The 25,194-nt window shown below is 45.8% G+C and overlaps 1 protein-coding gene across 1 annotated transcript in view; it reads left to right on the forward strand.

Annotated features, from left to right (window-relative positions):
* The window catches only part of MYO18B (myosin XVIIIB), a 208,846-nt gene that overhangs the window by 84,246 nt on the left and 99,406 nt on the right, over positions 1-25,194 (forward strand). The window contains exons 21-24 of the mRNA XM_072722461.1: positions 4,696-4,761; positions 9,477-9,605; positions 11,840-11,983; positions 12,964-13,053. Of these exons, the coding sequence (XP_072578562.1) occupies positions 4,696-4,761; positions 9,477-9,605; positions 11,840-11,983; positions 12,964-13,053 (429 nt within the window). The remainder of the gene's footprint in view (positions 1-4,695; positions 4,762-9,476; positions 9,606-11,839; positions 11,984-12,963; positions 13,054-25,194) is intronic.

A 25,194-nucleotide genomic window follows, 5' to 3' on the forward strand; every position in this document is an offset into this window, starting at 1 on the left:
CACCAGGCCAGAGAGTGAGCACTCTGGGCATTATGATAGCTGCTTGGCAGTCTGTATTAGGTCCCACATTTAAGCCCATGAAGGATTTCTACCGACTGAATTTCTATTTGTTTCCTTGAGAGTGTAGGTCACCACTTTCCAGTTTCTTTGTATGTCTCATATTGGGTTCTTTTGGGGTTTTCTTGGCTGAAAACTGGACATTTTAGAAAATACATAATAGCATCTCCAGATTCTGATCTTTTCCCAATTATTTAGTGATGTATGTGGACTAGATTTATGGAGTCTGTCTCCCCCACACTATGAGGTTATTGATGTCTCCGGTTGGGTTTTTCATTCCTGTTTTTATTACAAATCCTGGATTCTCAGGGGCTGCCCCTTTGTCAGCATAGCTTAGCGGTCAGTACAGGCTGTAATCAAACACTGGGAATCTGCAAGCTGTTACCTGATTCAAATGGAGTTATGTGTGGGAAATGTAGTCAATGTTCAGACACTTACAGTTGTGCCACAGCTTTTACTCTTTGGCCCTTTCCCAGATATTCTGCCTTTGTACGTGGCCTTATGTTTAAATAGGGATGTGTAGTTAGCTAAAGGCTCTGTCAGCCTCTGCCTGCATGTAACTCTGAGTCATGTGTGCAGCCCTCCAGGTTGTCAGGAATATATGGGGGCTTGACAAGGCCCCTACATGCCTGTCCATTCCTTATGTCCCTTCATCACATTTCCGGCTTGTCAATGTTCATTGCTTGCCCCAATAAGATAACAATCTTTTAAAAAAATATTTTATTTTTTTTATTCATGAGAAACACACACAGAGAGGCAGAGACATAGGCAGAGGGAGAAACAGGCTCCCTGAGGGGAGTCTGATCTGATACTCGATCCCAGGACCCTGGGATCATGACCTGAGCCAAAGGCAGATGCTCAACCTCTGAGTCACCCAGGCATCCCTCCAGATAACAATCTTAGGCTAGGTGTGCTATTGACGTTCTCCATTGCTTTGCTGCCAAGATCACTACGATTTCTGACAATGATCCTGGGGATGGGATATTCCTATACTTGACTCCATGTGTGAGCCCCTTTTGGCAGCAAAGCTGCTGGTTTTTATGGCTTCCTTCTCCCCTGTAGGATTACTGCAGTGCAGGGCTTGGTCAGGACTGGAACAGCCCTGGTCAAGATTGCTGCAATCTCTCACTGTTCTTACCTGAGATTCAATAGCTTCTTTTGAACAAATGTTTTTCCATTTATTGTATCCCCTTGTTCAATTTCCAGAGTATTGAACTTGTTGCTTTCAAAAATTGTATCCGTTTTTACCACTGTTTTTGGAGGGGCAGAGGATTTATCAAGCTCCTTCCATCACCTTTCTGTAAGTCTCACTCCTATGTGCTACCTTTGTGACCTCATTAAAGCTCCACTCTATCCTTGGAGGACAGACATGATTATCCCACATAGTAGAATAGGACATGGAGGATCAGAGGACAGAGAGGAGGTATGGCTTGTTCGGGGTCACACAGCCAGTGAGTAGTGGAGCTGGACAGGACCCCAGCATCAGAGGGCAGAGAAAAAGTTCAAGAATCTGATTCCGTAGGGTTGTATCTCCACCCACGATTTCCTAGCACATGATTTTTAACAGGCCATTTCATTATGCTAGAATTCACTTTCTTTGTCTGTAAAACAGGCATCAAACAGTGTGCCTGGGTGACTTAGTCGGTTAAGCATCTGCCTTTGGCTCAGGTCATGATCCCAGGGTCCTGGGATAGAGCCTGCATTGGGCTCCCTGCATAGAGGGGGGTCTGCTTCTTCCTCTCCCTCTGCTCCTCTTTCTGCTTGTGCTCTCTTTCTCAGAAAATAGATAAAAATCTTTAAAAATAAATAAATAAAACTGGCACCAAGTAGTATCTGTTGAAGGGGTTTGAAAATAAAACGAGTAATGTATAGAGCACTGAGAGTCATGCTCAAGTTCAAAGCACAAGAGCAAACTGTTTCCTTGAAATAAAATGGCCAACATTGTACTCAGCATTCTATGTGAGGAGGGTAAACCTCAAGTATCTGGACAATTAGGGTGGAATAGCTGATTCCATAAAGATGCGGCACAAGGAAGACATTTATTACAGCAATCTGAATTCTTGCCCTATTTTCCACCAGCGATCTGTTGGACAGTGATTGACCTTGTATAGAAACAAATCAGATCACTGGTAATTGACCTAAGCAAGTACCAATTTCATATGGTTCAATCTAAGAGTAATATTCATTATGATAACAATAAGAGCAATCAAGTGCAACATCGCTTATAAAGACCTTTATGTAGATTCTCAGTTCATCATCCCAACACCCATATGGTCTATGCGGGACACATTAGTACCATTTTGCAGGTGAGGAAAATGAGGACAAGAAGCATGATTCAATGCCTGCAGCCACTCATTTGCTCCATCTTTTGGATAAGCTTTCTTACCTATAAAATGAGATGAACAGGACAGAATGTGTCTTCATTAGGCCTGATCTTCTTGGCCACACGGACATCTACAGGGCTCTAAGAAAGGAGATGGGGACGAATCTGGATATCGGGTATTTGAGGGTGTACCCACAAAAGGGAGGCTCAGTTTATGTTCTGTAGCACATCTACCAAGTTTTGACCAAGACAGAACTGGTAGGACCCACTCAAGGACTTTAGCACAACTAACTTCTTATGTCAGTTGAGCACTTGCTACATGCCAGGTTCGGCATGGAGCCTTCTGCAAGAACAACCACAGAATCTTCTGGAATAGATGCTATTATTTCTTCTAAAATAATATTTCTGAAGAGGAGCCCAGAGCTCAGAGTAAAGCACTTGTCCAAGGCCACACAGTTCATAAGTGGTAAAACCAGGTAGGATCTCAGCCCAGGTGTACCTACTTCCTCCAGATCCTGATTCCCCCCACCACTACTCTGGGTGTTAACACCATGATTGACTTAGAAAAATTCCACTGGCTGTAGGTTTCATTTATTTTTCATCCATTTTTGGTCAAATTTCATTTTGTTTTGCTCTTGTGCAGAGAAAAAGATGTTGTGTTTTGAAGATATTGGCTTTTATGCATTCTGCTGCCTACAGCTCCTTGGGAACATTTTTGGCTAAAATGTAATCAGTAAAACCACTGAATTTTGGGGAGGGGCATTATGGAATATTCTTCGAGGAGGTCAGAGGAGGAAAATTGCTCCTAGATGATAGTCTTGGACCAGATTTTAATAAGCTTTTTTTTTTTTTTAAAGCATCTTAGGAAATTTACTATAATGCTGATGACCCATGGAACTGAAACTCATCTAGTAAATTACACCAGGCCCATAATACCTTTTGTTTCTTGAGTGTGGCAATTACTTTTCTGACAATTTATTCTGAAAATAGACTGTGATTTTCAGTGAATGGAAGGTCCATGAGGGGTGGTGTGGAAGTAGAGTGGGGGCGGAATTGCAGGCACAAAGGAACCAGGTGTGACCTGTATTTTCCTGAGGGTACATATCTCCAGCAGGGCTATTTCAGAGCCTGCATACCTTGATGACAAAGGAAAATCCCACGACATGGCTGTGATTTGGCCAAGGCTGCATTCAGAAAATGTCTTTGAGTGAATTTATGTCTCCTGCATGGGTCTGTCCTTCTCCTTCCACCACCCCTACACCATTTCCACCTCTGTTAGATCACTTGTTTATTTGTTTGCACAGTCGTTGTACTTATTGTGCTTCTACTGTGTGCCTAGAACAGTACCAGGTGGAGTGGAGGAAATAAGAGAAGAAGCAAACAGAGGCTCCCCCTCCATCCTCTGGGTCGGGCACACATGGTTAACAGCCACGCCATTTATTCAGGAAATGTTTGTGAAGGCCAGATTGTTTCTGGCAAGTACAATGGGGAAAGGACAGAATGCCAGCCATGCTGTCACAGCACACTTCATCAACACAGCAGGGGAAGTTCCTAGTGGCCTAGGGTCCTCTGGAGCCATCCTGGGCACTGGAAATGGTTAAATCATAGGTGTTGCAATGTGGCCGGACAGATTTCAATTCTAATTTGGCTCTGTCGTCTGGCTCTGTGTGATTTATAGCTTTGGAGAAATGCCTTCATTTCTTGTTGTTGTTTTTTAAAAAATTGTGGTGAAAATATACATAACATAAAATTTATCACTATTTTTAAAAAATGTTTTACTTGTTTGAGAGAAAGAGAGAGCGTAAGTGTGAGAGAGTGTGAGCAAAGGGAGGGGCAGGGGGAGAGGGAGAAGCAGACTTCCCTCTGAGTAGTAGGGAGCCTGAGGCGGGGCTCAATCCCAGGACCCTGGGATCATGGCCTGAGCTGAAAGCAGATGCTTAACCGACTGAGCCACTCAGGCATCCTTCTATGTTTAATTTTTAAAGGAACTGCCATACTATTTTCCATAACAGACACATCCTTCACTTACTTCTGCATCTCTGGGTTTTTTTTTTTTTTTGTCTCTATAAATGGGCATGATGTGTGAGGACCCAACCTTGCCATGGAGATGCAAGGAGATGGTGTCTGTGAGGGTCCCAACATAGTGGATGGCACACAATAGGTGTCAGTACATGCTCATCTTTTAGACTTGCCTGGGCGAGGTGGGGCTCTCATCCTGTCTTTCCTGAGGTATTAGCCAGCCAGCCAGCCGGCCTGATGTCCCATGGTGGGGTCTGTCTCATTTTATCTCTCTTTAACTTTCTTCTTCTCCCCAGGCTGTTGAGGAGATCCTGCAGACCCTGGACCTGGAGAAGAAGGCAGTCGTTGTTGGGCACAGCCAAGTGAGTAGAGCTGCTTTCTGAGGTCACTCCATTCATCCCATTACAGATCTAGATGAGCCCCAATTCTTGTTCTATTTCATTGTCTGCTAGCTCTGTGGGGATCCTTTTCAGGAAACTGAAGACAGGGCTGGCGATTTTCTGTCATGCCTATCTTACAAGGCCAGGAAGATAACATGGTATAATATGGGAAGAAAGAACATTGGAAAATATCATTTATTAGAGCTTAGTTACACCCCCAGGGACCTCAGTGGTCTGGAAGAGTTAACACCCTGCACATCACTGTGACTTTCTAAGTCTCAGGAAAAGCTGCCATAAAATGCAAGAAGAAACTCTCCTCTTCACTCAGAGCTTGTAACTTTTACTTTGAAACCAACAGTAACCCGACTATAGTCCTAGCTTATTAGCAGCAAAGTGAAAAGTTAGGGCTCCATGAGAAGGCACATGATTTTAATGTTGAAAGGAATAGCTTTTCCCAAACTAAGCCAAAAGCCTTTCCAATAATGTTTCAACATTTAGGGAAGAATTTCACGGAGTCTGATATACCCGTATATCCACTCAGTTTTCAAGAAGGAAAATATATTCAGAGCTTCCCAAATTCCCAAACTCTTTGACTACGGGACTCCCATCCTTTTGTCTTTGTGGGAGAACCCTTACCATCTCCCAGAACCAGTGTTCCATGGGTTCTAGTTTGGGAAGTGGGGTATGGAGATTATAAACTCAAGCATCATGTGGTAGGTGGGAGGTGGGGGTGGGGGACAAAGTTCAGAAATAGAAACTGGAGAGAGAATAAACCAAAGGAAAAATTGCTCCATCCACTTCTCCACTCATCTCCTGATTGACTAGCATCAACCCGTAAACCTTTGTTGACCACCTTCCACTTCCGTATGCCATGCAAGGTGCTGGGGGAAGGGCCCTGGTCTCCAGAAGCCCACCATGATGGCATCATTGACCATTGGTCATTCATGGAACCCTGAGTACCCTGTCCCACCTGCTTTCTTGGAGAGCTCATAATCTTTCATATAGTCATTGCCCCAAAGACACCCAAGCCTCTCCCCACAGGCCTCCTACAAAAATGTGTGGTGGAAGCTGTAGTCTACTGTGGTTTCAACCTGATTTATCCCGCTAGGAGTTAGCAGTGATTGGACTTTTGCAAGCCTTTCCAAGGAACGAACCTGTCGGTCCTTGGTATCCGCCCCCCCCATCCCCACCCATCCCCATGGCCAGGTGCCAAGCTGGACATTTCACATATTGTTCCTCTTTCCCATTGAAATTTAGTAATTAGTAAACTCCTTCCTTTTAATTTTTATTTTAATTTTTATTTATTTATCCATAAGAGACACACACACACACAGAGGCAGGGACATAGGTAGAGGGAGAAGCAGGCTCCCCATGGGGAGCCGGAGTTGGGACTCGATCCCAGGACCTTGGGATCATGACCTGAACCAAAGACAGATACTCAATCACTGAGCTGCCCAGGTGCCTGGTAAATCCCTTCTTTATTGGTGAGGGAGCTATACCTTTTAAAGGCCTTATGGTAGCTAGGGAGGACAGTTAAAGCTCCCATGGAAACCCATATCTTCTTCTCAGGGTCTTCTCAATATACTGTAGGGTCTGCTATTTATTAGTGGAAATATATCTGGGTCTTTATGGCCTGAAATCAGAGCACTTGTTCCTTTGCTCTAAAAATGTCATCCTTGCGGACCAGCAATCCTCAAAATAGGGTCTCTGGGCCAGTGGTGGCTGTAGCATCCCCTGAGAGCTTGCTAGAAACATCAACTCTCAGAGGCCCCCACCTGAGACCTAGTGAATCTGAAACTCTGTGGGTTTGGATTCAGAAGGGTGGGTTGTGACAAGCCCTCTAGGGGATTCCAGCACATGTTCAAGTTTGAGAACCACTGGTCTGGATAATTACTCCGTTTTTTCATGAATATAAAAATCAGTCTCTATCATCCCCGTGGCTATTGTAGAGCATGGAAGAAAACAGGAGAAGTCTTTACACACATTTTCTCATGGGCAAGAAATCTAGAAGAAGCCCATCCCAATAAAGAAAATCATTGTTCTTGAGAAAACCATTAAGAAACAGTCGAGAGCAAATTACAGTAATGCATCCTTTGGAAACCAGACTAGCCTGTGACCCTTCAGCGCAGGTGTCAGTCTTAGGTGTGGCAGGATCGGACACTTCCTAGGTGGGAAGGTCATGAAGCAGAGGAACCAGTCAGACCTGGTCCCTACCCCAGCTCAGCCACTCCCCAACTGCATGAATCATGAGTGATTTAGCCTCTCTGGGGCTCTCTTCCAACATCTGTAAAATGGAGCCACTGCTTCTTATCCCACAAGTTGGCTATGGGAATCAGCCAGTTGTCATTTACTTGTTGAATGCATTTGTCAGGGGGGCGAAACGTTTATCAAAGAGGCTAACATTGTAATGTTTAAAGAATGAATCTCCTCTAATCTGGAAAATGACTAAGACAGGACCTAATTCCTTAGCAGTCCCAGATATGGGAGCTCTTGTCATATCAGATTTTTTTAGACCTTCGTCTTCAGCATTTTCGGAGGAAAACAGCTTGCATTAGCAGTAGCCCTAGTAGGTTCCTTAAATGTGGGGCTGTTGGGATGTTACACTCTGCTTGGGTCCAATAAGCCATTGGACCCACAAAAAGCAAATAATTTAGATGTTTCTTTGTGATTCTCAGCCCCTGGTGCCTTATCAAGGCCTGTGCTGAGGGCCATGACATTTATGAAAAAGGTGGTATCCCACATGCAGTTGGCCTTCTGGCTGGCAAGATGCTCTTTAGAAGGAAAAAAAAATCAAGATAAGATTCTGCACAGCCGGTGACTTATTCCCGTTCTGCGTATGGTCGTTTCCAATTATCTTTTTAATGAAAGCTTCATACTTAATCAATAGTGGTTTTGGCAGCACCCGCCGCCTTTTGTAATATACGAACTAGAGCTGTCATCATTTTGATCATTGATTTTTTTTTTATAGCGGCTTTTGGGACTCGCTAGCTTGTGAAATTAATACAGTCATTATTGAGGCAATCTGATAGGTAATGAGTCAATCGTGTCTTTATTTCAATGAGGCTAATTGTCTTGGTGGCTCTGGTGGATAGGAAGTGTTCTGTAAGGCCAGGCAAGGTTGCAAAACAGAGTTCACGCGGATTGGATGTGCAAATTCTCATTTTCCCGTGGGGGGAGGGTTCGCTGTGGGATAGGTAGAGTGGTCTCCATTACAGCAAATAGGTTTAGGGGAATGGCCAATCGATGGAGACCCTTTGTTCCACCTGGAATCAAATTGCAATTCAACCCCAAGCTTCAGACGTTTATATCATAGTGAAGGAGGAAATGAAGCTTCATGTTGACAATGAGGATGGGGTACTGGAGGTGAACTTGGCTTTGCAGCTCACCAGCTATGTGAACTGGAGTCAATTACATAATCTCCCCAGGCCAATAGATTCCTCATAAGTTTTGTTTTTTTTTTTTATTAAAATGGGACATAGGAGAAAGAGCTTTGAAAAACCTAGATGCCATGCAAATGCTAATTGCATTCAGTGGTAACTGTAGTCTGGAGTCAGGCAGAGGGAAATAGGCCTGCTGTTGCCACTTGCTAGTGGAGGGTTGTGGGGGGAATGCCATTTTTAGCTTTAATGTCTCCTTCCATAAAGTGGGGGGATCACAATAACCGCCATATAGGATTGTGCGTGTGAAGTACTTTCCCTCCATGTATCAAGTGGTTGGTTCTGATCCACAACATTGGTTGATAATGTGCCCCATTGCTTGATAATATCACTGATTAACATATTATCATTGATTAATCCAGTGCCCCTGGAGAAATTGAACATCTTTGGGGGTGATAAGCCACATCTGGCAAAGAAATACGGCAGGCTGGTTACAGAAATGAGCAGCAGCTGGGCATCTGAAAAGTGACCCCTTCGCCTGTCACTGACTCAAGTCCTCGGCCATTAGGGCATCTTTCCTTTGCCTCTAGTGGGGTGACACAGACTATTCTACCTTAGCACACTGGCCAGATCAGGTCCAGCCCCAAAACATCAGGTTCTCAGAAAATCCCTCTGCATGTCCTGCAGTCTATGGAAGGCGGCCCTGCAGGGTGCCGAGGAGGCATTGATCACTCTGCTGCAGAGGGACCTCCATCCATTATTGATGAGCAGAGGCCTGGAGACTGTGGACTGCAAACTGTTTTTCTGTTAGCTACCTGAGCACCTCTTGTAGATGGCACAAGCCTGGCCCCCTCCTCTCTTAGCCTAGGAGGGCTGCCCTCAGCCCCCCAACATCCTCTGCCCCTCCTTTTAAAGTAGGACTGAGTATTTCGAGGGCACTGTTTCTTTCAGACGGTTGGCAGCTCTTCCCAGAAAGAATGCACATTTCCAGGCCTGACACCAAACCCAGGGATTTCACCAGCTTTCCTGGGGTGAAGCCTGGGATTGTGTGTTTCCCACACTCTCCAGGCAGTCCTGGTGCACAGAGACTTTTAGGCCAAGTCTCTCCTAGCTGTGGTGTTCAAGCAAACATGTGCCTAGGTCCCTTGAGGATCATGTTAAAATGTCTCTCTGGTTCATCAGGTCTGGGGTGGGATCCCAGATTCTGCATTTCTAACAGGCTCCTCAGTGGTGACAATGCTGCTCATGGGGCCGTGCTCTGAGCATCCAGAAGCTAGAAGAAGGGAAAGAGGAGTCACCTGCCACCTTCTCTCCTTCCAGGTTTTCCTCAAGGCAGGCGTGGTCTCTAGGCTTGAGAGGCAGCGGGAGAAGCTGGCGTCTCACAGGATCCTTTTATTCCAGGCGGCTTGTAAGGGCTTTCTGTCTCGGCAGGAATTCAAAAAGCTGAAGGTATGGTGGCTAGCGTGCCTCGTCATCCCTGCAGAGGTGTGAGATCCGGGCAAAGCAGCATCCGAGCTGATCTGGGGGCTGCGATCTCACGCTTCTCACACTTGCGCTGGTGCATGAAACCCTAAAGGATATTACTAACATGCACTTGCAGATCCAGTGGGTCTGGGGTGAGCACAGGGCTCTGCAGGTCTCCCACGATGGTGCCAGCGCTGCTGGTCCACAGACTCACCCTAAATGGCAGGACTTTAAAGTGACACTTTGTAAGATGTTGTGATTGTCTCTAGGACATTGACGTCAAATTACCAACGATGTCAGACTTGATCTGGATATCATGGGGCGGTCCAAGCCCTGCTTGGTGTGTTATGGCCTCCACTTGTTCCATCTCTGGAGAACTTGGCTTTCATGGGTCAGTGGGCAGGACATGACAGGACCGGGCCACCGAGGCTTAGGGGACCTGAGTTCAGAGTTCAGAGTCCACAATCTTGAGCTACCCTGGGCTACTATCCTCTGAGACCTTTGGAGACTGAACTTCCCTGTTGCTTGAGCAATGGAAAAAAAAGGCAGCCCAGCTTTGACAAATAGGAACTATGCTTGAATCTCACTTCCACCGCTTAGTAGCTGGGTCAAGGTGAAATGGGGTCGTGTGCACTTAGCATGGTACGTGCCGTAGAGCAGCTGCTCGATAAATGCTAGTTGCTGTTACCTTAGTATCCTCATTACTAAGTACTACTAGCATGCAGTCTCATTACATGCGCCTCCGGTTTATGTGAATCTGTAAATTCAAGTATACTTACTTGGCAAATGCAAGAACATTAATAATTGAAACATTGTGGGCGAACCCACTGGCCCACTGCTCTCCAGTAGCTTATGCCCTTGGAATTATTTAGAATAGAGGTTAATTAAGACGTCAGATTCTTCCTGCACCCAGGCTGCAGGGGTGCAAATCCCAACCCCTTAGCCGGGCAGCTGTATGGTGCTGAGCACCTGAGCGTGCCACTCTGCCTCAGCTTCCCCATCTGTAAAATGGACATGACAGTAACGCCTCCATTCCCGGGGCTGCGGTGTGAACTGAGCTAAGTCTGTGAGGTGCTCAGCATGCTGCCTGGCCTGCAGGGAGAGCCGTACCAGCTGTGCAAGCATTGGCTCTCATGATGGTGATGATGGGGACGGATCTTCTGGCTCAGTAGGCATGAGAACCATGCTGGGGAACCATGTTGGTTCCCACCTGAGACGTGAATGAATGTGGCCGGTGGCCCTCCAAGGGTGGTCCCCAGGCCAACAGTATTCATGCCAACCTGGCATCTGTTAGCCATGCACATTCTCGGGCCCCACTCAGAATTACTGAATTCTGATTACTGAATCAGACCCTCTGGGGGCAGAGCCCAGCATCTGTGTTTTAATAAGCTCTTCTGGCGCTTTGAGAAGCCTGGGATTTGTGTTTAAATTCACTTAAAGTGATACCTAGCCCCTAAATATCACCTCGAGACATAATTATGGCCATTGTGTCTTGTGGGCAATTGCAGGGATGTTCAATGATTTGCCTTTCATGGTGGCTTCTGAATCTAAGCCCCATACAAGGTGGTGTTGTATAATATTTTGGACTCATCTTCCTCTTCTTCTTAGGTCATGCAAAATTATATGGTGGCATAACATCCAATGCCCAGAGCCCAACTTGATGAGAAGAGGCTTTCAAAACAATTTTTTAAAATTTAACAACATTTTTATTTACTTCTTCTTTTTTAAATTTTTTTAATTTATTTTTGTGTATTTTTTATTGGAGTTCGATTTGCCAACATATAGTATAACACCCAGTGCTCATCCTGTTAAGTGCCCCCCTCTGTGTCCGTCACCCAGTCACCCCATCCCCCCCACCCAACTCTCCTTCCACTACCCAAACGAACTACTCTGTTCTTTTCCCAGAGTTAGGAGTCTCTCATATTCACTTTTGCTGAATAAAGTCGACACCCAGTGTTACGTTAGTTTCAGGCGTACAACATGGTGATTCAAGTCTGTATGTTGTGCTCGGCTCACAGGCACAGCTACCACCTGTCACTATGCAGCGCTATTATGGCACCATTGAAAAGAAGCTCTTAAATTTTTTAAGTTACCCAATCTCTTCCATTAGCCATGAGCCCACTTTTTCCGTCCCTTTTGCCATCCCCTTGCTCTCTTTCCTTCACCTTCCCCAGGTTGGGAAGGGCTCCCCTCAAGTTTCTGACCTCTTCTCCCTGCAGATTTGCCGACTGGCCTCACAGTGCATCCAGAAGAATGTGGCTGTGTTCCTGGCGGTCAAGGACTGGTCATGGTGGCAGCTGCTCGGTTCCCTCCGGCCACTGCTGAGCTCCACTATTGGGGACGAGCAGCTCCATGCCAAGGAGGTCAGTCCACGTGGTAGGCAGGGCGCCGGGTGGCCGCTCCCTCTTTGCACCCCCATGTTAGTGCTTGCGTCCAGACCCAGTGTCCCACCCTGCAGATTCTTGATCTGGAAATGCTCTGCCCAGCAACCCTACTGCCCTTTTCCAGATATCCCTTGGCTTCCATCAATGCAGACATAGACCACCCTCTGTCCCATGTCTGGCTACACTCTAGACTTGTGGGTGTTAGTCAGATACCCCATTACCACCCAGCGGCACATGGACACCTACTGTCCATCCCAGAGAAACTTGGTGGTGGAATCCTTGAGTCCTTGATCTCTTTGCCTCTTGGAGAACACTCCTCTTGCTGTCTCTTCTACCCTGGTAGCACCCGCCTTCTACAGTACCCACGTCGATTGCTTTCTGGTTTATCTTTGCTGTTGTTTATTCTTGCAGAATTAGTCATTCACCCATGCATGCAGACTTTCTTTCTCTCATACACAAAAGATAGCATACTGTTCATATGCTTCTGCCGCTGGCATATTACACTTAGAAATATATTTTGGGAGTCATGCCGTGTCCCGTTTTGCAGAGGTCTCCCTGGTTCTCTCTCCATGACAGCCTGGGACCCCTTTCTGTGTACATTCCATAGTTCACCCCAATGGTCTTCTGTGGGTGCGCATCGAGGCAGCTCCTGATGGTGGTACTGCAAACATGACGCTGAGCCATTGACAGAAGAGTGGTCTCAGAGAGGGTGAAGGGCCTAGGGCACCATCTCACTCAGGCATCCCCAGTCCCAGGTTAAACAATGGACTCATTCTGAGGATTTGCATTCAGCCCCTAGACTGGGAGGTTGAGATTCAGAAACGGGGAATGAGCTGAGTATCTGGGCATCATCAGTTGAGTTGACAGGACCACTACTCCATTCCCCAGCTGCTCTTAACCCGCATGGGACCTTTGCCTCTGCTCCAGGATGGTTTCTGTTAAAGTGTTTGTTTTTGTAGGAGGAGCTTACGATGCTGAGACAGAAGCTAGAAAAATCGGAAAAGTCCCGGAATGAACTCCGGCAGAATGCAGACCTGCTAGAGAGCAAGGTACTGCATGCCTCCTGTGTGGGGTCCCTGGGTGGGGCGAGGTTGACCAGGGAGGTGATGATGTGCCTGGCACTGTGCTAAGTGCTTTACAAGCTTCCTCAAAATAGCCCTGGGTGTGTGTGTGGGGGGTGGGGGTGGCATGCAGTCCTTGTCCCCATTTTGCAAAGGAGGAGACTGAGGTTCTGGGAAATTACGTCTCTTCCTAAGGTCACACACCTAGCATGTGTAGCACTGAGATGCAAACTCATATCACCTGACTCTAAGGGGAAGAATTTCTCACGTAAGTCATGAAAGGACAAATCACAAGGAAAAAATTGACAAATTTGACTCTATTAGAGTAATCAACTTCTGTTTATCAAAGCGTTAGATGAAGACACACCGCATACTGGGCCATGAAATTTGCAATACATATAACTGGCAAAGAGTATGTGGACATGTAAAGAACTTTCTTGAATCAATTGGAAAAAGAAAAAGCACTCCAGTAGGGAAAAAAATGGGCAAAAAGAGGAATCGGCAGGTCCCAAGAGGGGAACTCTTGTGTCAAGAGTTCAAACATCCCGGAATTCAAATGGCCAGTAGTCTCATGAAAAGATGCTTAACGTAAGTAAGCAATCAGGAAATGCAAATTAACACCACAATAGGTACCATTTCTCACCTCAAATTGGCAAAATCCAAGGCTGAGTTGCCATGTGTTGGCAAGGATGTATAGCAGCAGGAATTCATGCGCTGCTGTGGGAGTGTAAATTGATCTCTTCACTCTTGAACAACCCAACTTTGTCTCTGAACAAGATGATCCTGTCCATACACCGTGCTCCAGCAATTCCATTTTGAGTGTATATGCAAGAGAATCTCTCTCATTTATATAAGAAGAGACACGAAGAAGTATATAGGAGTGGCTTTGTCATGCTGAAGAAATGTAAACACCCAAATGGGAGTCTATCAATAAGAGAATGAACACATTTTGTTAGGTGAAAATTTGAGTTGCCAAAAGTAAAAATGAATAAAGAGGCAGAAAACTATGGTCCACGGGCTGAACCCAATTGGCTACATTTTTGTTTTTGTTTTTGTTTTTGTAAAGAAAGTTTTATTGGCACACAGCCACACCCATTCATTTGTGTGCAGTCTCTGGTGGTTTTCATGCCGCAATGACAGAGCTGAGAAATCGTGACAGAGAATTTATGATCTACAAAGACTAAACATATTTACCATCTGACTCTTTATAGAAAAAATTTCCTGACCCTTCCACAAAGGGTACATGGATCTACATGGATTGCCCTTGAAAACATAGCACTGAAGACAAATGATTTAGGTTATGAAAGAATACTTAAAATATGATATCAGATGTATTAATTTTTTAAATATGCAGAATAATACTGTATATTGAGTGGGGACATATGCCTTATGGTTGTAGTGTGAAGCTATTTCATGGAAATAATAGCACCAAATTCAGAGTGGTGGTCACCTCTCGGGCGTGGAAAGGGACATGTAATTGGAGATTACGTTGTGGGGTGAGGGTATGACAATTGCTTACGTCCTCTATCCTTAGCGGGGTATTGAGTTCACGGACTGAGGATGAGGATGGGAGCCAGACGGTTCCTGCCCCCAAGGGGAGTACAGAAAATTCCAGATTCCTTAACAGATCCATATAATGTATATGTGGGTCACGGTCAAAGAGCCGTGGAGCGATCAAGGAAGAGCTGTTCATGGAAACTTGCTGTTCTGCTTAGTTTTTCAGAGCCTGGACTCAAGTAAGTCGCGTGCATAGGGCATGAAATTTAAAGGGGTGCCAAAAACTCAGCAAGATAAATCATATTTCAGTGCAGTATCTTTTAAAATGTAAATTAATGCAAAAAAATCCATGATGAGCCAAATACCAAAATTTCAAATAAACACAGGACTGGTGGGCCGGGATTAAGGTGAGGCAAGTAAGGCAGTCGGCACAGTGGGATCCTGTCTTCATTTAAATTTTTGATGTTTTATTCATCATGGATTTTGGCATTAATTTTGACGTTCTTAAATATTGCATTAGAATGTTATTTATCTCGGTTTCTGAGTTTCTTGGCACTCCCTAAAATTTTGCACCCTGGGTGAGTGCTTTGCCCATCTCATCTCATCCTTAGTCCTAGGTAGTTTGCAGGGGCCTCCTGAAGTTCAAAGGAAGTCCAGTTATTCATCCCTTGAGCAAATATGTGTGAGCATCTTCCATGTACCAGGCATTCAGCTGGCCACCTCAGATACAGCTAAGGAGAAGGCAAAAATCCCTGTCCTCACGAGGTCCCCAGGCCAACTGAGGAAGACAGACCACAAGTAAATAAACAAGCAAACTATTTTTGGATGGTACAGTGCTGTAGATATTAAGCAGAGGGAGGTGACTGTCAGAGGGGAGGTGGCTATTTTTTGTCTAAGTGTCCAGGAAATCTTCCATGCACTGAGATGTTTGAGTCTAGTTCTGAATCATTTGGCATAGCCATCTATGTGCAGATCTGGGGAAAAGAGTAGAAGTGACAAGTGCAAAGGTCCTGAGGCAACTTGGGATTATATTCATCAATTTAGAGCAAAACTGGAGCTTTCCACACCTGTGGGCCCGTGTTGCTATTATTACAATAATGTTGCTTGGTTTGGTTTATGGATAGTGGTGGCTATAATTGGGTTTGTGATTAAGCCAACAGAACACCCTCTCTTTCCTATGTGGACAGCCTGAGCTGACCCTGGCTGGCTCACATGGGGACATGTATGAAGTTTGGGGATGCAGGCTATCTCTTTTCCATCCTTTCTCATTCTTATAATTGTGTCCACTCTCCCCACCAAGGGTTCTCTGTCTGAGTCCCATGGGCAAGGAAGAGGCAGGGACTCCTGGAAGGGACAGTCGTATCACAGAGAGTTAGGTGAGGGTGGGTGGAAAGGCTGTACCACAGGTATGCCCTCTTGGGCAAAATACTGTAAGGAGGAGAGGAAATGGCACACAAGCCCCTCACCCCCAGTCTCACTGAAGGCTCTAGAGAGCACGCAGCCTGACCTCTCTTGCAGGGAGTAGCATTGGTAGAGCAGCAGAAGCAAAAAATCAGAGAGCTCTGCGTGGGTTGGGAATATCAGTAACTTCCCTGTAGAAACTCCTTCCAACTGAGCTGACATTTGATACAGTAATTCATCACAAACTGTCAAGTCGGACTTGGGGGTTTGGGGGGTGCCTCAGCTGCTGGGGGAGACTGGAGAGAGTGATGAGGTTAGCATCATTAAGCATCATTAACAGCTTGGGCTACAGCTTATGCCACGCTGGGAGAAGGAAGGGAGGGGCCAGGCTTCTGAGACCTGAACTGAGCATTCAAAGTATCAGCACCTGCACGATATTCTACTCAGGTTCTCTATGTCTTTGTGTTGTACGTGGTTATAAAAAGACGTATAGGGCCTGGGAAAAGTAGGATATAGTTTAAAAGCTAAGAAAGTCAGAGCAACGGGAAGGAAGAGTTGAAGAGTGCATCCAACCAGAGGAAGACTTAGGAAATAGAAATTTACTGTTGAACCTTAGACTTGCTCTCACTTCACAGACTTTGCATGGGCTGTTCTCTCCACCCTCCTCCCCTGGTTAATGCCTGGTCATCCTTTTTCACCCAGTTCAGGTGGTTCTTCTACCTTTTTTTTCTTTTTAAGATTTATTTACTTATTTGACAGAGAGAGAGAGAGCACAAGCAGGGGGAGCAGGAGAGGGAGTGGGAGAAGCAAGCTCTCTGCTGAGCAGGAAGCGTAATGCAGGGCTCGATCCCAGGCAGAAGACAGATGCTCAACCAACTGAGCCACCCAAGTGCTCAGTTTGGCTCCTACCATATGTGATCCCGGAGCCCTGTGCTTCCCACCACTGCACTGATGGGTGTGTTCTAATTGAGGCCCCAAGAGCTGGGGTGTGTCTTGTTCATCATATTGGCCCAGTCCCTGGTGCACAGTAAACACAAAATGGAGCCATGAAAGGTGAACTGAAATGTTGACACTGAGCTTCTTCGCAAACAAAGCAAAGAGGGAAGCAAGATATTAAGATATTTCAAAGACATGTTGTCCCCCAAGTTAAACACACACACACACACACACACACCTGTTGCTTGAGATAATCCTAATTTTCTCTGGTATGGAAATATCAGAGAAGTTCCTTCTATGAGTCCTCATGAAAAGGGGTACTAAGTAACCTGGCAAAGTACCACTTCAGGAATGTTCGTACAGTGAATAGAAGAGGGGTGCTTTTGTGGACATCATCTTGAACTACAAACCAAGGTTATGACAGCAGTTCCCTAAAGAATTCAAATAGGAGGCAAAACAGGACATTTGAGTGGACCAAATGTTATGGTTTCTTCCTCTTCCTATCCAGATTCTCTCACCACCCTCTTCTTCCTTTGTAAACTTTATATTAAGGTCCAACGTACAAAAAAGCACACACCTCATAAGTATACAGCTCAATGAGTTTTCACAAACTGAACACACCAAGGCAATCAACAGCCATGTGGAAACACAGAACATTCCCAGCTCCCTTCAAACCCACCCTCGTGGCCCTTTCAGCCACTGCCCTCCAAGGGTAACCACTGAACTGACTTCTAGCAATATTGATGGGGTTTTTTACCCCCTATTTTTAAACTTTACCTAAATGCAATCAAATGTGTGTACCCATTTGTGTGGTTTCTTTCATGTGACATTGTTGTGACAATCATCCATGTTATGGGCAGTTGTGGCTTGCTCATTGTCACTGCCGTATAACGTGCTATCATGTGTATAGAGCACTACTGATTGATTCTATTCTAAATGAACATTTGGTTATTTCCAGCTTTAAACTCTTATGAATAAGCCTGCCGTCAACATCCTTCCACACATCTTTTGGTGCACAGATCATGCATTTTCTGTTAAGGAATCACTAGGAATGGGGGATCCCTGGGTGGCGCAGCGGTTTAGCGCCTGCCTTTGGCCCAGGGCGTGATCCTGGAGACCCAGAATCGAATCCCACGTCGGGCTCCCGGTGCATGGAGCCTGCTTCTCCCTCTGCCTATGTCTCTGCCTCTCTCTCTCTCTCTGTGTGACTATCATAAATAAAAAAAAAATAAAATTTAAAAAAAGAAATCACTAGGAATGGAATTGCTAGGTTTTAAGTTCTTTCTATTTTGGGTTTTAGTTGATACAAACAGTTTGCTCAATTATATGTATCAATTTATCTTCCCATGGCAATGGGTGAGCATTCCACTTGCTCCACACTCTTACCAGCACTTGGTATTATCCTTTTCAGTTAGCAATATTGTTGGGCATGCAGTAATCCAACATCATGATTTTAATTTGCAGCTTTTCATATGTTTTTGGCTGCTTGTTACCCTCTTTGGCAAAGTGGTCTTTCAAGTCTTTTGGCCATTTTCTACTGCTTTTCTTATTGATTTGTAGCAACCCTTCATATACCGTGGATATAAGTTCAGTTGTTGGATATATGTGGCACAGATCTCTTCCTCTGCTTTTTGGCTTGCCTTATTTTGGATGCAGTAATTAGAAGATTTATCTTCTGAAGTCCCAAGATTCTCTCTGTCAAAGGGCTAAGAAGAGGTCAAAGGACTTCAGAACTCCCAAACCTATCAATGGCAATAGATGCATTTCTTTGGTTTAATAATGTATTTTATTGATTCCCAATGCACATTATTTCTCACCTTTCCGCTTCTCTGTGATTGTGATGCATCTTGAAAATCACTGGCACCTTCCACTAAAAATTGGTAGCACTTTCTTTTCTTATTTCTATAGTGGTGCATCTTATAATCAGAGGCAGCTCAGATTTGGTGAAATGTAGCATACTGGAGCCCAAGTAAGATTTTCTTTGAAGAAAGGTCTTTAATTCTTTCCCCTCCACCAAAAAGTTACTTTGATTTTTTTTTTTTTTTTTTTTTTTTTTACTGGTTGCTTTTATACTGTGAAGTGCATCAGAATCACCTGGGCGGGGGGGGGGGGGGGGTTGGGGAGCTATGTACCCTGTAGCTTCCCCATCCCATCTCCTGTGGATTTGACCCAGGAGGGAATCTTGGGGAGGGGAGTCTTTCACTGCTTCATTTAATGAGCCCCAAGGTGAACCTGCTGCAGAGTCATGCCATGTGAGAGTAGTGGTTCTCCTACTCAAGAGTTTCAGAATCCCCTGGAGGATGTATTAGACTATAGTTGCTGGTCCCCAGCCCTAGGGATTCTGAGTTAGTAGGCGTGGAGTGGCTCTGGAGACTCTGAATGTCTCATGAGCTGTCAGATGATGCTGAACCTGCTGGTCTGGTGGCCACACTTAGGGAACAGGTACAAGGCATCCCCTTGCATGTGGTCTACTTTCTTCCAAGAGTACCTGGTAAAGGTTAGGAGGCAGATATTCCTTCAGGCCATGTGTGCATTCTGAAGACACCCCTGGCCCTATTCACGGCCTCTGAACCACACCCGCTTGTCTCCCGTAGGAGAGGGGAAACAATTGATAGAAATGTTGCTAAAACATGTTGTGCCTCATCAGTGGAAACTCCGTTTGACTAGGCTTATTAAAAAGACAACATTATTGTAAAATGATTTAAGTGCTTCATTTGCAAAGGAGCAGAAGAGGAGATGAGAAGTCTCCAGGAAGCTGGCTATAAATATTCTTCAAGCGTGCAAAATCTGCCTCGATGCAAAGTGGGGTTTTTTATTTTCGCAAGAAAGCAGGTCTTTCTTCTTATAGGAATTTCCTATAGGGAACACATGGAGAAAAATGAGAATGGGGTGTTTTCTTCCCTCTCTGGAGTATCTTCTGGGTTTTCCCTAAGACTTTATTTATAGCAAAAGACAGGTCTGTGCACTCCGGATGTCTGGTATCGTTAGCTTGAGAAGTTTCGCTTTTTGTTAAGGAATGGCCAAGAGAGGATCCACTGGGATCCACCAGGATGGCTTAGGTCAGAAAGTCTATTTGCAAGGTGCTGAGGAGTTTGGCCCTGGCTAGTCACAAGCGTGGCCAGCAGGAGCTAAGTTCCAGGAGGTAAGGGAAGTGATTTGTGACTGAGTCTAGATCATCTACCAAGTCTTCTGGCTCTTCGTGCTCTGCTAAGACTGGGTGGGGATTGGGTGTGGCAGCTCTGTAATACCCAGGAGACTAAACCAGCCAGGTTGCCTATCTACCTCAGGGTATTAGAGCCTCTTGAGCCTTAGCTGCTGGGACATTCTGGGGAGAGTGTCCTACTGACAGAAAGCTGACTGCAGAGGTTCTATGGCCACAGTGTGGGCATAGTCCCAGATGACCACCATGGGCTTAGCTAAAGCCCCACAGAGGAGTGCACAGTTGGAATGCTCTGCATGCCTCAGTTTCCCCCAGGGCCACAATGTCTTCTCTACCTACTTTGTAACACAAAGGAAAATACTAGGGACTGTATTTGAAGTATAGGTTAAGGGATGGATATGATGTCCTGACTTGGTGTGTCTGGTCCAGGAGCAGAGGGTGGATCAGGATGGCTGGCTTTGGGCCCTCACTGCCTCACTGTTACGGGACTCTGAGCCTTTGTGTCATTATCAGCAACATGGTGACAGTGATGACTCCATATTCTTCTCCACAGGGTGGTGTGTGGAGGTGCATATAAAGTAATTATTACACTGTCTCTTACACAGCAAGACTTCACACATTGCCACCATTGCTAACATATATGTGATTGTGTCTTAGCTATTTCTCTACCCCTCAAAGAATTCAATGCCAATGGAATGAATGAATGAAATAATAGTGGATTTAGTAATTAGAGAAATATGAAATGAGCAATGTGTCCGTGCCAGTGCTGTGACACATCCTTTACCTGCTTTATCTCATTTTACCATCAAATCAAACCATAAGGAAGGTATCATTAGTTACCCCTATGTTTTAGATGGGTACAGTGAAGACCAGAGAGGTGAAGTGATTTGTCCAATATCACACAGCTGGTGAGTAGCAGAGCTGGGCTTTGACCCTGGGTCTGGCTGACTCCAAACAGGCTGTGATGGAGGAAGAGCACCTCCTCGGACTGGGAATCAGGTCAGGGAGTGACTCATCCTTCAAGATGAGCCGGAGCTGGCCAGGTGACAAGGTAGAGAGGCATTCCAGGTAAAGGGCACAGCAAGAACCAGACAGAGATCAAGGACCTGGGCTGGCACTTGTGGTCCTGGTGGTTGGAGGGTTCGGGTGCATGGGGAGGTGATGGAGTGGGGCCAGTCCCTGAAGCCGGCTTAGATCACAGTGGCTGTGAGAATCTTATTAGAGGTTTGAACTCCATCCTGAAGATGGGGGCTGGCCCCAAAATATTTCCAAGGTGGGAGATGTAGGGAACAGCGTCCAAGGGGTTATTTCCTCTTGAAGACCCCTTCTAAAGCTCATGGAAACCACTCTCCCCACAAGGCCAGTCAGTGATGTATCATCCCCTGTGTTCTGCTCTGAGGCATGACATTTCTCCCAGCGTGGCCCCATGGCCAGTTCCTACAGACATGCCAGAGGCTGTCCGTCCCTCCCTTTGTCCTTGGCTCCTGCAGAATTTTTATGGATTTTTTGAGCTCCCGAGAGGCAGTTTGATGGTGTAGTCAGGAGTGAAGGCTCTCAAGCCAGGCTGCCTCGATTCATGTCCAGCTATGCCACTGGCTGGCTGGGTGTCCTCGGGTCCCTGGTGCCTCGGGTCCTCATCTGGAATGCCGAGATGTCTGGACCTAGCTCCCGGTGCTGCTGCGAAGGTTCTGTGGGTTACCCTGTGCCAGGCTTGTGGTGACCATTGCGTAGTAGTGACGACGATTAAGGTAACTGTTACCATCACCTAGGAGCAGGTGGTGTATCTGGGAAGAAAAATCCACAGGGCAGAGCTTGAACTGCTGCCCAGAGTGAGTCTCTGGGGAACCCTGGAGCCTGCCACTAAGCCACAGAATTGTTCTGAATTTCCCCTAATGACTGAAGCAGCTTTGAGGGCAGATACCGTGAGATTGAAGCCGTGGCTTAATCTCCTTGACAAGCAAACAGCGCACCAGCCAGCTGGCTCTGCAGTTGGATAGACCCTTTGTCTATTGATTTATCCCCCTCCCCCACCCCACTTATTCCGATTTTATTTTCCATTTTCTCTCTTAATCACTCAGGTCGATGAGGATGGGGATGAGGCTTGCCTTACACTAGGGGTTCATAAAACTCCCTTTGGCCATGGCCCCACAGGGGTGGTTGATCTTGTCTTTGAGCTGCATGCAGCTGGATGTTTTACACTTCCTTCCCCATCCACTACTTCCTGAGGATCATCTACGACTCTTGCACTGCTGACCCCCAGGGGCTTGGGGGTGAGGGATTGAATTAGACAGTGAATGTAGGGACAGGACAGCATTGTAATTATGAGTCAGGACCTGGGACTCAGGCTGTCTGAGCCAGACTCCCCGTGGGACCTATCAGCCATGACTTTGAACAAATCATTTCACCACTCAATGCCTCAGTTTCCTATTCCGTCAACAGGGAATGACAAAAATGTCTCTTTCTAGCATTCAGTGAGGGTGAGCTCTTACTCCTACAAGGTTTATAATGAACTGATTCTTTTCATCAGATCGAAAAGTAGAAGACAGGGAAAGGCCACTGCTCACTATAGATATTTTTTTAAAAGATTTTTATTTATTTATTCATGAGAGACACACAGAGAGGCAGAGACACAGGCAGAGGGAGAAGCAGGCTCCCTTCAGGGAGCCTGATGCAGGACTAGATTCCAGGACTCAGGATCACGATCTGAGTCGAAGGCAGACACTCAACCACTAAGCCACCCAGGTGTCCCGATTTGGGGAGTTTTGAGAGCTCTTGTATATTAAGAGCCAATGACAGGTTTGGGCTCAGATATATGGGTGCTCCACATGTGTTTTAATCTCCCCAACTCAGCGAGCAGATCCTTGAAAGCAGGGCCTGGCACACAGTCGGTGCTCACATAATGAATGACAAGTGACAGTGACAGCCCAGCGGGTCCCATTTGTGCTCAGCATTTAATGTCCATCAAAATTTTTTGTTACCCGCTGTTTCGCTCAAAGTGGAAATGATGCCAGTGAGCAGGATATATATTATTTCTATTTGACTCTATGCAAAATGTACAGAAAATTCATTCACTTCTGTCCCCTTCTCCCTGGCAGACCTTTGGAGTCATTGTCCCTAAGTAGAAAGAGAGTTTCTGATGATTTGGCTTAAGTGGTGGATCCAGGGAGGTTTTTGGAATAATTTCTAGTTAATTGGTCCTTGAGTAATCCGCAAGGACCCTTCTGGGTTTGCAAACTAGGCTCTCTCCTCGTTAAATTGGTTTTCATTTTATATTCACCTAATGGCTCTGGGCGTGGTGCCCACCCCTCACCTCTATGGATGAAGCCCTCGGGCCCTGAATGTAGGAAGGGAGAGGGGTTTTGGGGCAAGGGTAGGTCAGGGGCTACTTGTCTCTGTGAAAAGCGTCTGTCATGTCCCTAATTTGAAAGCACTAATTGTCCTTTGGGCTCCAGACTTGGGTTGTGTAGAACTCAAAATTAATGCATTAAATTAATTTTGTGCTCCCTTTGCTCAGGCTGATTAGCAAAAATTAAATTTCACACTAATTGGCTAAGGCGGAGAGAACACCATCCTGGTGTTCAGGATCAATGGTGATCACGGGAATGGGGAGGTGGGGGTGATGGGCATGATGTGGGTTCTTCTCGAATTGCACCAGCCTGTATTCCGTGCCCGCTGCAAATGATCACTCCTCCAATGCCAGTGCTGTAGTGTTCCTGGACGTAAGCCAATGTAACCCATCGAAAGCCAAGCATGAAGCCAAGATTAGGAAGAGATACTGCCAATTTCTATGGCAATAATTCTTAAACTCGGTTGCGCTTAAGAATAATCGTGGAGTGCATTGAAATTCAGATCCCGGGGTCTCACCGCAGACTACAGTGTGGGCGTTCTGGGAATCTGGGGCTCTGTGTTTTAACAACCATCTCAGGGGACTGCAAATGTGTTTCCCCAGAACACTTAAAAGATAGCAATGTAAGGATCCACAAAAGAAGCCCCACCCCAGAGACAGCCAGGAACACCCTGGGGGAGCCCCTGCTTTGTTAAGTGGTGGCCATTGCTTGGACAAGAGGCGTCTGGGCTCAAGTCCCAGCTCTGTCATTCACTTGCTATGTGACTTTGGAATGCTCCTCCTAAGCCTCCTTTATTCCCCGTTTCTGTTGAAATGTGTGTTTTGGTCTGAGCCAGTCACTGGTGTGATCACCAAGAAGCCAATGGGCTGGAGGAGGGAAGAAGAAGGTGGGCGGCACAGAATGTTCCGGAGCAGCAACCCTCATATTTGTAGCTCGATTTTGGGGGATTATTTTTTTAAAGAGATTTATTTTGGTTTTTCCGATTACAAAAGTCGATACAAAAAAAATCAACAATCAGGAATGCATCACAAGGAAATTAGTGTCCCCTGTGAGCCCACCCTCTAGGAAAAAAAAATCCCTATGAACAGTTCAGGAGTGCCTTTTTCTGTGCAGATACAAACCAAACAAAAATGGGTACATGCCAGACATTCTATTCTGCAACTTTGCTTTTTCTCCCCCCACCGTTGATAGATCTTGGGGCCTTTTTTTTCCCATGTCAAAATGTATGGATACTCATCCTTCTCCTTCATGGGACAGAGGAATGATTTTTATTTTATTATTATTATTTTTTAATAATAAATTTATTTTTTATTGGTGTTCAATTTCAGAGGAATGATTTTTGAGACCACCTGTGAGCTGGTGGTATTGATGGCAACTAGCTCCAGAGGGCCTCTGGATTCCATGCTGGAGGGGCCACTTTGCATCTGTGGCAACTCCCATGGCCACTCCTCTGTGTCATGCACAGGGTCTGAGGGCAGAGTCAAGTGTTTAGACATCTTCTTGCAACATTAATGGCATCAGATGGGAAGGCCAACAGGACAACAGGCATTACCTAAATGCAGCGCTTTTTCTAGCTCAGGGGAGGACAGGCCCAGAGAGGAAGAGATTTATCCCAGGTCATGTGATATGTTAGTTGTTGTGTCTGGACCTGAACCCCATACCTTTTTTTTCTTTCCCTGTCTCTTGATCACTGTCCCCCATGGAGGGAGGCGCTGTCTCCTGAGAGATCCTTCTGTGTAAGGTCATGTCTGAGCCACTTTACTCATAAACAGTCCACTTATCTGTGTC

Source organism: Vulpes vulpes, chromosome 10 (assembly GCF_048418805.1).
Source record: "Vulpes vulpes isolate BD-2025 chromosome 10, VulVul3, whole genome shotgun sequence".
Taxonomy (NCBI): domain Eukaryota; kingdom Metazoa; phylum Chordata; class Mammalia; order Carnivora; family Canidae; genus Vulpes; species Vulpes vulpes.